A 16462-nucleotide genomic window follows, 5' to 3' on the forward strand; every position below is an offset into this window, starting at 1 on the left:
TTTTTCTGCATTAAACTTAGAAATGTACCAAATTTATGACGTCATATTTCCACAAGGTCCTCTTTCATTTCATATTCCTTAATAATTTATCATATTCATCTATACTTAACTCTTGTAAAAGCCAATTTCATAACTTTTTAAGAACATTAAATTTTTAGGGCACAATGAAGTCCAAACCATTCCTTCTTCTTTATTTTATATATTTAATTTTATATCTCAAATTCTATTAATATCACAACTAGTCAAGAAAATTAAGTCTGCATTTGTCTTTAAAATGTGCCAGTAATTTAACGAAATGAACACTATAAAAACATTTTAAGGACTGAATTCAATATCTTATTGCTTACAAAGCATTGATTCATTTCAAGTAAAACATCTTCCATGTATCAATGTCAGAACAACATTACTATTATTCAAAATGTTTCTAACAACTTACAGATCTATAGCCACAGAATTCAGCTGCGCCGAGACAATATTGAAAGCGTTTGAGTGCGGGGAAGATTTTTTGAGAGTATCCATGCAGTTTCTACATGCTATTCAGCCAACTGTTTGTATGGACAACTCTATTTATTGGGATTGGGTTCGGAGATTCGGTGGAAATGGAGTATCTACACTGTATTCGTCATCTCTTTTACTAGTCTTGATATTGTTTCCCCTGCTTTTTTTGATTCGTTAGATACAGTTTTAAGCGTATGGTTGGAAACATCAGATTAAATCAATCATTTTCAGTGTATATTGTAAAAAACGTATTAACCTGTAAATTGCTTGAATGTTGAATATAAATTGCTTGAGTCGGGTAGAAAAAAAATCATGACGCCAAAATACATTGCGTTTAGAGTAAAAGAAAAAAATTAAGCTAATGAATAAAATAATTATCACTATTACAGACTTCTAGTGTATTTATTAAGAATTCAGTGGTCGCCGGTGTAAAGACGAATAATGACCCCCATCGAATAATGACCGGGGGGTCATTTTTCAACGAAGAAAAATGACCCCCCCCCCCACCTGTAGAAAAAAAATCATTTTTTGTAGAAAAAGAGTCCTAGGGTCATTATTTTATCTGTTCGTCCTATAAAAAATTTACCTCCATTGAAAAATGACCCCCTTTCAAGTGATACAAAATTTATAATATTTGATATCTTTTTTATAGGTAAAGTAATTTTTACATTTTCTGTAACCAGAATAATACAAAAAGTCGTATGAAATAATTAAGAGATTCACGTAGTCTTTCAATGCTAAAATTGTGTTTGAAAAGAGATTCTTTAGTTGTCAAGTAAATAAAATTTCTTTTTAATATTCCTCCTCATAATGTTTGCTTAAAGAATGATATTCTACTTGTTTTTAGAAATCAAACCATGCAACAATCAGGTTTTTAAAAATACTCTTTAATAGGAAATAATAATTTTTCCTTCATTTTAACTTTTAGCTTGTATAAATTTGGCAAATCCTATTTGACAATGAAAGAGGAGGAAATTTTTACCCCCCCCCCCCCACACACACACAAAAAGAACATTACGTTAAATCAAAACAAAAAAAAAAATAATAAATGAAAAGGAAAAATATAAATAAAACTCTATACCTTTCAATAATACTGAAAGAGGCTCTAGATAAAATATTGAAATGAAGTTAAGCCTTCACACAAGTACTATCATATCATAATTTACTTCGCCATGATTAAAGCATACTTTAAGGACAGACGAGACGTTCCTTAATAATAGATAAAATTTTCCAAGATTTTGTCATTGAAGTATTGCTACTTTAACATGTTTACTCACAAAAATTTGAGGTACTTTACCAGGCATTTCTGCAAGATACCATGGGTTGTTTTTCTTATATATTCCTTTTGGGAGGAAAAATTATTTTCCGATTTCAAATGTTTAAGTGTCTGGATTCTTTAAAGACGTTTAGAAACTGGTTTAGAAATCAGAATATAATTAAAATTTTGAATATTTTTCATACATTACGAAGATAAATTATACAAAACAGATTTTGAGGAACGTCTCGTCTGACCTTAAATGTTGTTGAGGGTATACTTGAAAGTATTGTGGCAAAGTAACAATTGAAAATTAGTAGAATAGTAGATTAGCTTAAGCTTATTTTTAATCCCTTCTTATAGAAAAATAAAGGTAGGGTAGTTTTTTTTTTTGTTTTTTGTTGATAATCGACTTCCTCCTAAATAAGTAAAGGTGAATGGGGGGGTGGGGGTGGGTATAACACTTAAAAATATGCTCTGTAAAGCTATGGGCTTGTGTTAATACACATTCTAATGCAAAAACTATACATGTAGACATAACCTTTTGATTTAGCACACAGTACTCATTACATTTCTTAATTCTTGTTTTACTCCACCCTTTTACTCAGTTCTGAGTATATTTTTCAGAGAATTTAATATGTAAATCAGAACAAACATTTTCATTTTTGTAACGTCTTCTTTACACTGTATCATAATTTGAACAATTAATTGAAAACAATTTCTTTTTATGTCCCCGTAATCGAAGATTCGGGGGTATATAGTTTTATCGTGTCCGTCTGCATGTCTGTCTGTCTATCTGGCGGTCTGTTTGTCCGCAAAAAAATTGACCATAACTTTTCATTTTTTGGAGCTATGACTTTCATACAGTATTCCTTGTGACAAGAACTTACTTTGGGTACCACCAAATTTGACCTTTTGACCTTTACCTTGGAGTTTGTCCCATTTTACACAAAAATGCTAAATTTTTTCTTTGGCCATAACTTTTAAACGGTAGATACTAGTACTCTCATACTTCACATATGTAATTTTTTTGGCATGACCTTTCATTGGATACTTAAAACTTTGACCCTTTCACCTTGGAGATTTCCTTACTTATGAAAAAACTTTAAACTTGGCCATAACTTTTGAACGGTAAGGGCTAGGGTTTTCATACTTCACATATGCAATCCTTGTTACATTAAACCATTCTTAAGAAACCATCAACTTTGACCCTTTGACCTTTGAGTTTGACCTACCTTTCAAAACCTCATCCTTAGCCATGACTTTTGAACAAGTGGTGCTAGGGCTTTCCTATTTTGCAATTGTATTTCTTGTGAGAAGACCCTACTTTGGGTACCAGTATATGTTGCCATACAGGGGCATAGCTATTTTACAAACACATCTTTTTATATATAAGCGGATAAGAGATGGATACCCCAAAGCGTAACAGACGGACGGACGGACATCCTGATCACTATATACCCTCCCGCTTTTAAAGCAGAGGATATAATAATATATAATACTGCTGATTTTTTCTGTCGGTACGATGATTTCCACCATCGAAAAACAATGTTTACCTAACCCTTTAGGCTCGATAAATCTTTTACTGCTTTTGATTCTGAATCATGGCATTGACCTTAAAATATAGCTATAATTGTATAATATGAGATCAGAATATCATCAATTTATTCCCAATTAGCTTCGGTGAGCATTTTGGCCAATATGCTTCTTTATCAATTTTTTTTTGCCCCCTAAAAATTTCAGCTTTAATCCACAGGGAGTCATTTTTCTACGGGGGTTATTTTTCTTCACGTGGGTTCTGCAAATTTTTAGGGTTGTGACACTTATTCTACGGGCAAAAGGGTCATTTTTCGACGTCGAATAATGACCGGGGGTCATTTTTCGCCGTAGAATATTGACCGGGGTCATTTTTTGCTGTCGAAAAATGACCCCCGGTCATTATTCGATGGGGGTCATTATTCGTCTTTACACCGGCGTTTTGCATTGGCTAGAAAGATTGCTCTTAATTAAGCCACGGAATAAGAAAGTGGTCCAAACGTCGTGGGTTCGAATCCCACTCTGTAATGTGTAGACCGGTTCTTTGGTTGAGACAGAATAAATCGAGGTCCCATGTCGCATTTGGTGTTGGCACGAATTTCGAAAAAAGATCCCTCTCTGCATTGTGGCTCAAGAGTCAAGATCTAAACTTGTAGCCGTCTATCTGCAAGCGCTGACGTCTTTTTGTGAGTGGCTCTACATGAGTGGAAAATATTAAAATTACAGGAAATAATCAGGGCTGGGCAATAATATCGATATTTCAATATATTGCAATACAATGACAAAGAATATCGTATTGCAATACGATTTTGTAATATCGATATATTGGCAATATACTTAGATTAAGGAAATTTGTCATTAAAAATAAAAATGGACTTATAAAAGTTTGTTATTAAGCCAAACAGTAAGTCAGAAGTTGTTTTGTTGGAACATTTTTAACTGAAATCAACAAGATTTTTTTCCATGTTGGTTACTTATCATAGTTATGTACATTCTGCATGTAAATTAAAGTAAATTTGGAAAATGCCATTTTTATTACTTGAAAATATTGCAATACATATCGCAATACGGTTTAAAATATCGCAATATATCGCAATACGAAATCCCGGGTCAATACCTAGCCCTAACAGGAATGTTGCAATACATTTTTTGCTTTCCCTTATTTGAAAATGTTTACATTGTATCATCGTTGCGGTGTTTTTCCTTTGAAGACCACTGCGTTTTACTCACCTGAGCCGAAGACTCAAATGAGCTATTCTGATCACATTTTGTCCGTCCGTCTGTCTGTCCCTCTGTAAACTTTTCACATGATGGACTTCTTCTCAAGGTCTTCTGGGTCAATTTTAACCCAATTGCAAACTTGGTACAAAGCTTAAGCATCCTTGGGTAAAGAGGAGTTTAAATTTTATAAAAATGAAGGTCCAAGTCCCCTCACAAGGAATGAAAATAAAGAAAAGACAAAAATAGGGTGGGTCACAGGGGCCGGTAACATACTGTGTTTGATTTTACGTAATCACTATATATATATATATATACAAAAAAGGAAAGGGAAACAACGTCAGCCCGAATTTACACAGGGTCGATCTCGGAAATTTTTCGTATTTCATAGAAAAAAGAATGTAGCCAATTAAATTATAATAGAAATCATACTACAATAAATATTCTTTAATAAAACAGAAACCTCGTTACTTTTTATAGCGTTTAAGTTGGGTATTACTAACTCGATATCCCGTTATGCGAGTCGATGTACTTTAAGTCGTCCACTAAAACGAGGCAAAATTAGCACATTTTCTTCAGTTTTGAAGTCTTTCCGGAGATGGAAAACACAAAGTAAAGATCCAGCGTTCACGAAAATCATCTTTTTCTTTTGTTAATTGCAATTAAAAGGTACAACATCTCCGATTTGAATAAATACGGTAGCTTTTTTCGTTCACAGAGACGATCGAGCCCAGAACAGACGACATTTTGGAAAAACCCATGATTGGTAAAAGGCGGAGCGTGATTGGTCAGATCTGTTCTAGAAAAGCACCATTGACCAATCACATCTCGCGTTAAATATTGGATGCAATGTTTAGCGAATTTAGTGGACGACTTAAAATACATCACTTGCACGACAGGATATCGGATCTGCAAAACACGACTTACACGATTCTTAAATGACCGCGATGGTATTTTTATTAAAGAGTGATTATTACTGAATGATCCAAGACGTTATTTCACTAACTGCAAGGTATTTTATTGAAAACACGAGTCATTTCCGAGATCGACCCTGTGTAAATTCGAGCTGACGTTGTTTCCCTTTCTCTTTGTGTATACATATAGTGATTACGTAAAATCAAATACAGTATGTTACAGGCCCCTGTGGGGTGGGTCATTAAAATATCTTCTTCTCAAGAACCAGTGTCAGAAAACTGAAACTTATATGAACGTATCCTGGAGTTGAGTAGAATCTAAATTGTTTTAAATCTTGACCCCAGGGGATAGGGCGGGGCCACAATAGGGAACCCAAATTTTAAATAGAAATATATAGTCCCCTCACAAGGAGTGAAAATAAAGAAAAGACAAAAATAGGGTGGGTCATTAAAAAATCTTCTTCTCACGAACCAGTGTCAGAAAAGCTGAAACTTATATGAACGCATCCTGGAGTTGAGTAAAATCTAAATTGTTTTAAATCTTGACCCCAGGGGGTAGGGCGGGGCCACAATAGGGAACCCAAGTTTTACATAGAAATATATAGGAAAAATCTCACCCTAACACCATTTACTCAGACACTGGGGCCTTGAATTAGTATAACCATTCGTTTAGTTATTTTGCTAAGGACAGCAAAGAAGGAGATGGTTAAATAAGGAGTGCAGAATGTCGATAGCTTTCCATTAATTTTTTTTTTTAAAAATCACTTAGTTTATAGTAAAATTCTCATTTATAGAATTTTATGACATTGGGATAAACTAACTCATTGGCGTCGAAAGTCAATTGAAAGTGGTGTTGGGGATAATGACTAAATGAAACAGGAAAAAATGAATCTAAAAAAACTTCACAAATCAAACAAAAAGCAAAAAATAGTAAATTGTTAAAACGCAAAAACCCCAATTCGGGGTGGGGGGAAGATAAGAAAAAATTCTTTAAGAATTAACCCTATCATTTATTCTTCTGAAATTCATGGGGAGGCTAAACCTACGACACAATGTTCAATGCCTGTTTCATGTATCTTTACAAAACGGGGGCTAGTCTCCCCTTCCTTCCCGTTCCGACGTCCATGCAACTTTTCTGAGAAAAAGAAGTCTCAGAAAAATATTATTATTTATAATCGAATGGAATCGTGAGATTCGAACCCTAGCAATAAAATTTCTTTGAGCCTAAACGCTAACCACCTCACTACACATCACCTGAAGAACTAGTTCTAATTGTAACGGGGACCGTTACAGATGTTCCCCAAACGCTCCCCAACTGTTTTTGTGCCAATTTCCTTTAAAACTTTTTTTAATATGCTCAGTATCGCAGGATTTCATAAAAGAATTTTAAAAGCTACAATGATATCAACTATTTGACATTTAACGTATTGCACGCAAACACACGTGCATGCACATGCAAGCTGATCATGGCATGTTGTCTAAACTATTAATATATCTTTATATTCCAAGAATCAATAAAAAGTCATGAAAATATAAATGTTACCGTTTCTCAAATATATTGTTCATTTTACGCATTGCGCTTGCTCAAGTAGATCTAAGCACGTCCTTGCATTCAATTTTTATAGTAGTATCATGTAGAAATTTATAATACCTATTCATATTCTAAATTTCACATGATTTTGTCGAACACTAAGAACATTATAGACATTCAAAGTTTCAGCCAATCGGATTGCAGCACACGTGCATGCGCATGCTTTCATGATAATTCTTATATATCATGCTGTAGATCTTCATAATGTATGACCATTTCAAAATTTCAAAGGAATTTGTCAAAAAACAAGAAAGATATTGAGACTTTAGTTTCAGCTAATCAGAGCGAAGCGCACGTGCATGCGCGTGCTTTCATGAAAAATTTTATATATCATGCTGTAGACCTTCAAAATGTGTGACTAAGTTCAAAATTTCAAATGATTATGACGTAAAACAAGAAAGATATTAAGACTTTAGTTTCAGCCAATCAGAGCGAAGCGCACGTGCATTCGCGTGAGATCTTCCTATATTGACCATGTCTTCTTGTTTATACTACTAATATATCCTTACATTATGAGTTTCAAAACATTTCATCAAAAAATAGAAAAGTTACAGCAATATACATTATATTGGTCATTTCACGTGTTGCACGAGCTCGTGCACGTGCGCGCAAAATGACCTTCGTTTGACAAGTCTACATAACATGCCTACTGACCCTAAAAAGGTTTCACCTAAGTCGGATGTGTAGTTTACAAGATCACTCGTGGACAAAATTTTCTCAGGAAGAAGAAAAATAATAATAACTAGAGCAAAGCTCGTTGCAAAGCAACGAGTAGGTCTTCCGTCCTGTTTGACCGGAAGTAGCTTTCAAATTTTTACAAAAATGAGTAATAACGCCCGAAATTGCTTTGAATCCTCTAAATCTATGTTAAGTAATGCAAAAATAAGCCAGTATTGCTACTTCCGGTTTGACCGGAAGTGACGACAACGAACGGAAAATTAATTTTTATGCTTACAGTGACAAATGTTACCCATAAACTTGTCAAGAACTGAAAAAATACGCGTTTTTTTGACTACTTCCGGTTTGGCCGGAAGTGACGCCGACGGACATTTTTTGACGACTTCAATAGATCAAGCTTGACATTTTGAACAACTTTGCTTCTTTGACGTATTACAAATTCTCAATACGTTTTGAGATGTAAAGAAAAAACTTTCGGCCCCTCTAGGCCCTTAAATTTAGGGGCCAGCCCTTTTTTTGAGATATCATTTGAAAGATTTTGAAATTCTACACTTCTTTTGTTCTATATGTTCTAACAAAATATTTCCAGGTAAAAAGTTATCTTAGAAAAGATGTAAGAAAATTTGAAATTCGCGATAGGACTATTTTCGGACCATAACGAGCGCCGACATGCGGCGTTTCCGGAAAAAGCAAAATGCGAAAGGCATATGTACAGACATAGGTCTATCATACCTGAAAGTTTCATGTTTCTATGTCAACTCATTTTTCAGAAAATCTCTGAACAACCCGACCCTTTAAAATTCATAAAATCGGCAATATCTCAGACCGGAAGTGACGTCATCAAAAAAGGAAAAAAATGCGTAAGGTTCAAGTGATGATACATAAGTCCTGAAAGTTTCATGAAAATTCATCAAGCCGTTCTCGAGAAATCGCGTGCACAAAATCTGTAAGAAAAAAAACAGTAATAAAAGTGAAAAAGAAACCTAAGAATAACAGAAAGGTCTTCCGCTGAAGACGGAAGACCTTAACTAGAGCAAAGCTCGTTGCAAAGCAACGAGTAGGTCTTCCGTCCTGCTCGACCGGAAGCAACTTTCACTCTTTAAAAAAATGAATAAATACATCCAAAACGGTTTAAATCCTCCAAATCTATGTTAATTAATGCAAAAATAAGCCATATTTTGCTACTTCCGGTTTGACCGGAAGTGTCGACGACGGACGGAAATTGAATTTTATGCTCCAAGTGACAGATGTTACCCAAAAACTTGTAAAGAACGGCAAAAATACGCATTTTCTGACTACTTCCGGTTTGACCGGAAGTAACGTCACTGGACAAATTTTGACGACCCTAATAGATTTAGTTTAACAGTTTGAACAACTTTCCTTCTTTAATGTATTACAAATTCTCGATACTTTTTGAGATATTAAGGAAAAACTTTTGGCCCCTTGCGGCCCTTAATTTTAGGGGCCAGCCCTTTTTTCGAGATATCATTTGAAAGATCATGTAATTCTACACTTCTTTTGTTTTATATGTTTTAACAAAATATTTTTAGATAAAAAGATATTGAAGAAAAGGTGTCAGAAATTTTGAGTTTTACGATAGGACTTTTTTCGGACCATAGCGTTTCGTACATCCGGTAGTTATGATATACTAAGTGCACTTCTCCAAACGTTGCCTTAAGCATCACTGAAAATTTATTGCTTCTGTGTTTAGTGCTTTTTGAGAAAACTGCTGGACAAAGTGACCCTCTAAAATTCACCAAATCGCAGAAAACTCCGAACCAGAAGTGACGTCATCAAAATAAAAAAATAGCTATATCTAGATTTTTTGATGTTCTATCAGATCTGAAAGTTTCATGAAAATCGATCGAGCCGTTCTCGAGAAATCGCGCGCACAAAATCGGTAAGAAAAAAAACAATAATAAAAATAGTGGAAAAGAAACCTAAGAAAAACAAGAAGGTCTTCCGCTGAAGACGGAAGACCTTAACTAGAAAGTCTAACTGCAAGCAATAGCTGATGTCGCCCCGAACTGGACAAGACTTTCATTTTTTTTTCGTCACTAAAACAATACCTATTAGCTAAGCTTGGAAAACCATCAACTCGTATCAGTCCTTTCAGTACTTGCAGAACTTTGATTTAAAAATCAAAGTAAAAGAATTTTCAGTTTTCCCCTGTTTTCATGGAAACTATTGACAATTTCCAATTTTTAAATGCAACACGCACAATTACAGATACTAATCATTTAAGCAGTAAAGTTTCATGACGAATGTCGAAGGGACCAGAGAGAACACTCGCAGACAAAATTCGTTGCTTTTTGCAGGTTTCCATGGCAACGGTAGCCATTTTGAAACTGAATGACCATATGGCACAACTACAACCAGTGATCGTCCTTTGATGAAAGTTTCAGGAAGATTGTCCCAGCCATCTCCGAGAAAACGCCTGGACAAAAAAAAAAAAAAACATGCGTACAATCGCAATATGTCGTCCCCGACTTCGTTCGGGGCGACATAATAATAAGAAACAGAGTAAAAACTAGATACGATCTCGTTGCGAGCAAGGAGTAGGTCATCTGTCCGATTCTTGATGAGATGAGATAAGATTTTGATTGAGATTTTCATTCTAAAATAATGATTTTCCATAATCTGTAAAAAAGACATTGAACATTAAAGACTTAAAAAATCGGCTTTTGGCCCCTCACGGCCCCTAATTTTAGGAATCAGCCCTTTTTATTCATATCATCTTAAAGTTCTAAGGATTTTGATCACTTTTTGTTCAACAACTATTCAGAGATTCTTTATCGTCTTCGAGTTATTTGCATAAGATATATCTAGGGGCCAACCCTTCAACTCCTTAATGGGGACATTTAGCGAAAAATGAAAGGTTGTAAATTGTTCAGAACATTATTTTGAACATCTTTTGTTCAATATTGCTAATCAAAATATTCCCAACTTTTGAGATATAAAGCGTCAAAGATTTAGCATTTTGGCCCCTTATGGCCCCATATTATGTAATATACGACATTAAAATCATAATATATAGCTGTAGATTGTTGAGATAAACATTTTTGCTTCAGTAATGTATGACAAAATATTGACTGCTAAAGAGTTATCGATTAAAGACGTTTGGCCCCGAACTTTTTGATACCCCCTGATATTAGTTTTAACAAGTATAGATAGTTGCAAATAAATCTTCTTGGCAGGGATCATTTATTTAGCAACTTAGTGTGGTGACCATGCTCGCTTTTTAAAAAATTTCTTTATGAGGACAGTGGGAAAAATCAAGGCGTTTTCTGTGATGAGCTCTTTAATAGACCTTTTGAGTGTGGAAAAATAAAAACCAATACTTTTAAAATTATTATAAACACTCTTTATCGTATTATTTATCGAAAGATTCTTGTACATACACTAAATAGGACAAAAAAGATCATTTTCTCATACCCTAAAAAAATTTTTCGGTAAAAAAAAATGTGTCTTCTTACATTTTCTTTTGTAAGTGAATTCTAACAGTTTGCATACAAATGTACATTTTTAGTTTACAAAATATGGAACAAAGACCCACCATACATGTACCTTAAAAGTATATTTTATTAAAAGTTATTCTGAGAAATAATTAAGTCCATCAAGTCAAGGGTCATCTTAGAAACAGGATTTTAATACATGTACCTTAATTATGTTCCTCAAACGAAGTTGGGGAACATAATGTTAGGGTCTTCCGTCTTCAGCGGAAGACCCTTCAATTATTCTTCGGTTTCTTTTTTACCTTTTTTCTTTTTATTCTTTTTTCTTCTTACAAAATTTGTGCAGGCGATTTTTCGGAGATGGCTTGTTCGATTTGCTTCGAATTTTCACTGTCGATGCGTTATCATCTGAAGTTAATTCCGGCAAGTCATTTTTTTTTAAATTCACTTCCGGTCGGAAGTTATCGCCTTTTGATCGAAATTTAGAGGACCTCCTTGTCTGTGATGGAACTCAAAAACGGCTCAAGCTAGAAAGCTGAAATTTTCAGGGCTGATAGACGACATGTTTTCATATTGCACCTGGGTCAGTATATTTTCAGGAAGTGCCTAGTATGGAAGCTGGATAGGGGTCAAAATTTAGGACACGAATCATGACTGATTTTTTCAGACATTTTGCATCATATCTTTTAAAGTATAATTATTTTGTTAAAATATACTGAACAAAATTTGTGCAAAATGACAAGATCTTTAATATGATATCAGGAAAAAAGTGCTGACTCATCACATTAGGGGCCAGAAGGGTCTAAAATTCTTTTTTCGATAACTCTTTAACAGTCAATATTTTGTTTTGTTATACCCTTATAAATATCCGTCTATATATTTATTACTAATAAAAAGTCCAACAAAAGAAATGTTTATTACATCGGTCTAACAATTTCACTATTGACCGGTCTTACATAAGAATTGTTAGACCGCAACGTCACTCGTCTGTTACGTCACAATTAATAATCATCGTTCAATATCGGCGACGCGAAAATAGCCGAAGATAAGAGCTATTAAGAGTTGTTGCTAACAGTAAGGTAAGGTAGAAGGGAAGAGTATGTATTGTGATAAATAATTTTTGTGATATAATAGATTTATAATTGATTTTGTTCTTCCTCAGCTTGATGTTTTATATATCTACTGAAGATAAAATTGATCAATCTTAAGTGAGCAGTGAAGGGTATAACAAAACAGTTATAGACTGGGATTCGGGCAACATATGATTTGTTGGACCTGAAGATGAAAATGTTGCCCTTGACCTGCGGCCTCGGGCAACATTTTCACCTTCAGGTCCAACAAATCATATGTTGCCCTCATACCCAGTCAATAACTGTATAATACATTACTGAAGCAAAAATGTTTATCTCAACAATCCACAGCTGTATATTATGATTTTAATGTCGTATATTACATATTAGGGGCCACAAAAGGCCAAAATGCTAAATCTTTGACGCTTTATATCTCAAAAGTGGGAAATATTTTGACAAGAAATATTGAACAAAAGATGTTCAAAGTTAATGTTTTGAACAATATGCAACCTTTCATTTTTCGCTAAACGTCCCCATTAAGGAGTTGAAGGGCTGGCCCCTATTTGTTTCTTTTGCAAATAACTCGAAAACGGAACAGAATATTTGAATAGTTGTTGAGCAAAAAGTGTTCAAAATCCTGCGAGGTTTAAGGTAAAATCCAGAAAAAAGGGGCTGGACACTCAATTTAAGGGCCGAGAGGGGCCAAACGTCTTTAATCGATACCTCTTTAGCAAGCAATATTTTGATATACATTACTGAAGCAAAAATGATTATCTCTACAATCTACAACATTGTATTATGATTTTAATGTCGTATGTTACATAATTAGGGGCCATAAGGGGCCAAAATGCTAAATCTTTGACGCTTTATATCTCAAAAGTGGGAAATATTTTGATAAGTGATATTGAACAAAAGATGTTCAAAATCATGTTTTGCACAATATGCAACCTTTCATTTTTCGCTAAACGTCGCCATTAAGGAGTCAAAGGGCTGGCCCCTAAATATTTCTTATGCAAATAACTCGAAAACGAAAAAGAATCTCTGAATAGTTGTTGAACAAGAAGTGTTCAAAATCATTAGAGGTCTAAGGTAAAATCCAGAAAAAGGGGCTGGACACTCAAATTAAGGTGGACTAGTGCCATAAAATGTTAATCGCTTTAGGTACATCAATGTATATTAAAATATCTAGTTAGCATCATCTTTTCTATAGAAACTGCCAATCATAGATTTTATTTTTTAATAAATTAGTAATGTTTTGTAAGCAATAGAATGTACAGTCGGCGCAACCTCGAAAACGATGTTTTTTCATCCTAAGTGTAACTGAGATAAACTATTTTGGTATGAACATTTGACATCCAAAAATCCAGTTAATTCAGGTATGTGTTTGCACACTATTGTTCCATAAAATATTGAATTTTTGCCTCATTCCGGAAGTTCCATGACGTTTTACATGTAGTATCCAAACAGATATTGCTTGAGAATGACGTCAAAAAGGGGGAGGGGTTTCCTTTTCCAACATTCTATAAAGTTTTGCCCCTGAAAAAAATGGTATAGACCTAGGAAATATTTGAACTGGCTACGGAGAAATAATATGCACCCAGAGTACTTGTTTTTTAATGCCAAAATAGATTCATAGAGAAAAGGAATGCACAGTTATTGTCGATTTGTTGTCAAGGTGTTAAAAATCAATCACGTGAAAAATGACGTTGATCATGTGTTGTAGATATTGAACTCCAAAAAGCAAAATATGCTGGCAGAATCAAGCGAGGATCTCTCCCATTGTATAAATCCATTTGCAATATTATATGCATTTAAAGCCGCTGTTCATGACATTGTAAAGTCATATACTAAGTAAACAAGACGGATTGAAGTCGTTACTCTGCTCCAGGGAATCTCATCAAAGAGAAATTAGTTTTGATGAAACCGATATCGCTAGATATCATTGACAGCTGTTGTTTTTTTTTAAATGAAACCTGTAAAATTATTTACCTTTTCATTGGTTATTTGCAAAATTATTTTGTTAAATTTTGTCGGATTGTACACAAAAAATGCTTGAGTCTCTGACAATATCTATGTTGTTTTTGGAAACCAGGTCTTCCAAGAATCCATTGGAATTCCCATGGGTACCAATTGTGCACTGTTATTACAGACCTATTTTAAATTTGTTTTTATATGAAGCAGAATTTATGCAAAATCATATGCGTGAAAAGAAGAAGATACTTGCTGTTTCCTCGACACGACATTTAGATATATCGACGACGTATTGTCAGTTAACTATAGTAATTTCCATTTTATGTCGATACGATATATCCTGGTGAGTTTGAGATAAAAGATACAACAGAGTCAGACACACCCCATTTTTCTTGAAAAGATAGACATACCCGGTAAAACAGGCATTGAACATTGTGTCGTAGGATTAACCCCCCCCCCCCCCCGCCCCCTCAATTTCAGAAGGGTAAATGATATGGTTTGAATAAAAAAATGTTCTCACAGAGAATTAATTTTAACAACCAAGCTCAGTGATAAACACGGGCATGTTAAGGAAGCATATAAAACATTTCCCTTGGGTGAAGGGGAATTTAAATTGTTAAAATAAAGGGCAAAATCCCCTCCCAAGGGGAGATAATCAAGAAAAGACAAAAATAGGGTGGGGTCATTAAAAAATCTTCTCAACAACCACTGGGCCAGAAAAGCTGAAACTTATGTGGATGCATCCTGGGGTAGTGTAGATTCTAAATTGTAAAAATCATAACCCCAGGGGGGAGGGGGGGGCACAATTGGGAATCAAAGTTTTACATAGATATATATAGCAAAAATCTTTGAAAATCTTCTTCTCAAGAACCACTGGTACAGAAAAACTGAAACTTATGTGGGAGCATCATGGGGTAGTGTAGATTCTAAATTGTTCAAATCATGACCCCTGGGGGAAGGGCGGGGCAACAATGGGGAATCAAAGTTTTACATAGAAATATATAGGAAAAATCTTTGAAAGTCTTCTCTCAAGAACCACTGAGCCAGAAAAGCTGAAACTTATGTGGAAGCATCCTGGTATAGTGTAGATTCTAAATTGTTCAAATCATGACCCCCCGGGGAAAGGGTGGGGCCACAATGGGGAATCAAAGTTTTACATAGAAATTTATAGGAAAAATCTTTGAAAATCTTCTTCTCAAGAAACACTGGTCCAGAAAAACTGAAACTTAGGTGGAAGCATGCTGGGGTAGTGTAGATTCTAAATTATAAAAATCATGACCCCCCCCCCCCCGGGGAAAGGGTGGGGCCACAATGGGGAATCAAATTTATACATAGAAATATATAGGAAAAATTTTTGAAAGTCTTCTTCTCAAGAACCACTGAGGCAGAAAAGCTGAAACTTATGTGGAAGCATCCTTGTATTGTGTAAATTCTAAATTTTAAAAATCATGACCCCCCGGGGAAAGGGTGGGGCCACAATGGGGAATCAAAGTTTTACATAGAAATATATAGGAAAAATTTTTGAAAATCTTCTTCTCAAGAACCACTGGTCCAGAAAAGCTGAAACTTATGTGGGAGCATCCTGGGGTAGTGTAGATTCTAAATTGTTCAAATCATGACCCCCGGGGATGGGCGGGGCCACAATGGGGAATCAAAGTTTTACATAGAAATGTATAGGAAAAATCTTTGAAAATCTTCTCAAGAACCACTGGGCCAGAAAAGTTGATACTTATGTGGAAGCATCCTGGTATAGTGTAGATTCTAAATTGTTCAAATCATGATCCCCGGGGAAGGGCGGGGCCACAATCGGGAATTAAAATTTTACATAGAAATGTATAAGAAAAATCTTTGAAAATTTTCTTCTCAAGAACCACTGTGCCAGAAAAGCTGAAACTTATGTGGGAGTATCCTGGGGTAGTGTAGATTCTAAATTGTTCAAATCAAGACCGCCGGGGGAAGGGCGGGGACACAATTGGGAATCAAAGTTTTACATAGAAAAATATTTTGGAAAAATCTTTGAAAATCTTCTTCTCAAGAACCACTGGGCCAGAAAAGCTGAAACTTATGTGCACATGGAAGAATCCTGGGGTAGTGTAGATTGCAAAATGTCTAAATTATGACCCCGGGGTAGGGTGGGGATGCATTATGTATTACAAGGGGGAAATCTGGTAAAGAACAGAATGGTCAAAGCTTCTCAGATGAGCGATGTGGCCCATGGGCCTCTTGTTTTTTTTATATTTATTGCTTATTTTAGTTAAAGGTAAACAATCGATAAA

At 34.9% G+C, this 16462-nt stretch overlaps 1 protein-coding gene across 1 annotated transcript in view; it reads left to right on the top strand.

Moving 5' to 3' along the window:
• Positions 1-849, top strand: part of LOC134267343 (uncharacterized) — a gene marked incomplete at its 5' end in the record, with an annotated part of 62483 nt that extends 61634 nt beyond the window's left edge. Inside the window, one exon of the mRNA XM_062749568.1 lies at positions 439-849. Coding sequence (XP_062605552.1) covers positions 439-676 — 238 coding nt within the window. The remainder of the gene's footprint in view (positions 1-438) is intronic.
• Positions 850-16462: the final 15613 nt, after the last annotated feature.

Source organism: Saccostrea cucullata, unplaced genomic scaffold, assembly GCF_032062105.1.
Source record: "Saccostrea cucullata isolate Sc308-1 unplaced genomic scaffold, CSIRO_AGI_Scuc_v1 ctg3474, whole genome shotgun sequence".
NCBI lineage: Eukaryota > Metazoa > Mollusca > Bivalvia > Ostreida > Ostreidae > Saccostrea > Saccostrea cuccullata.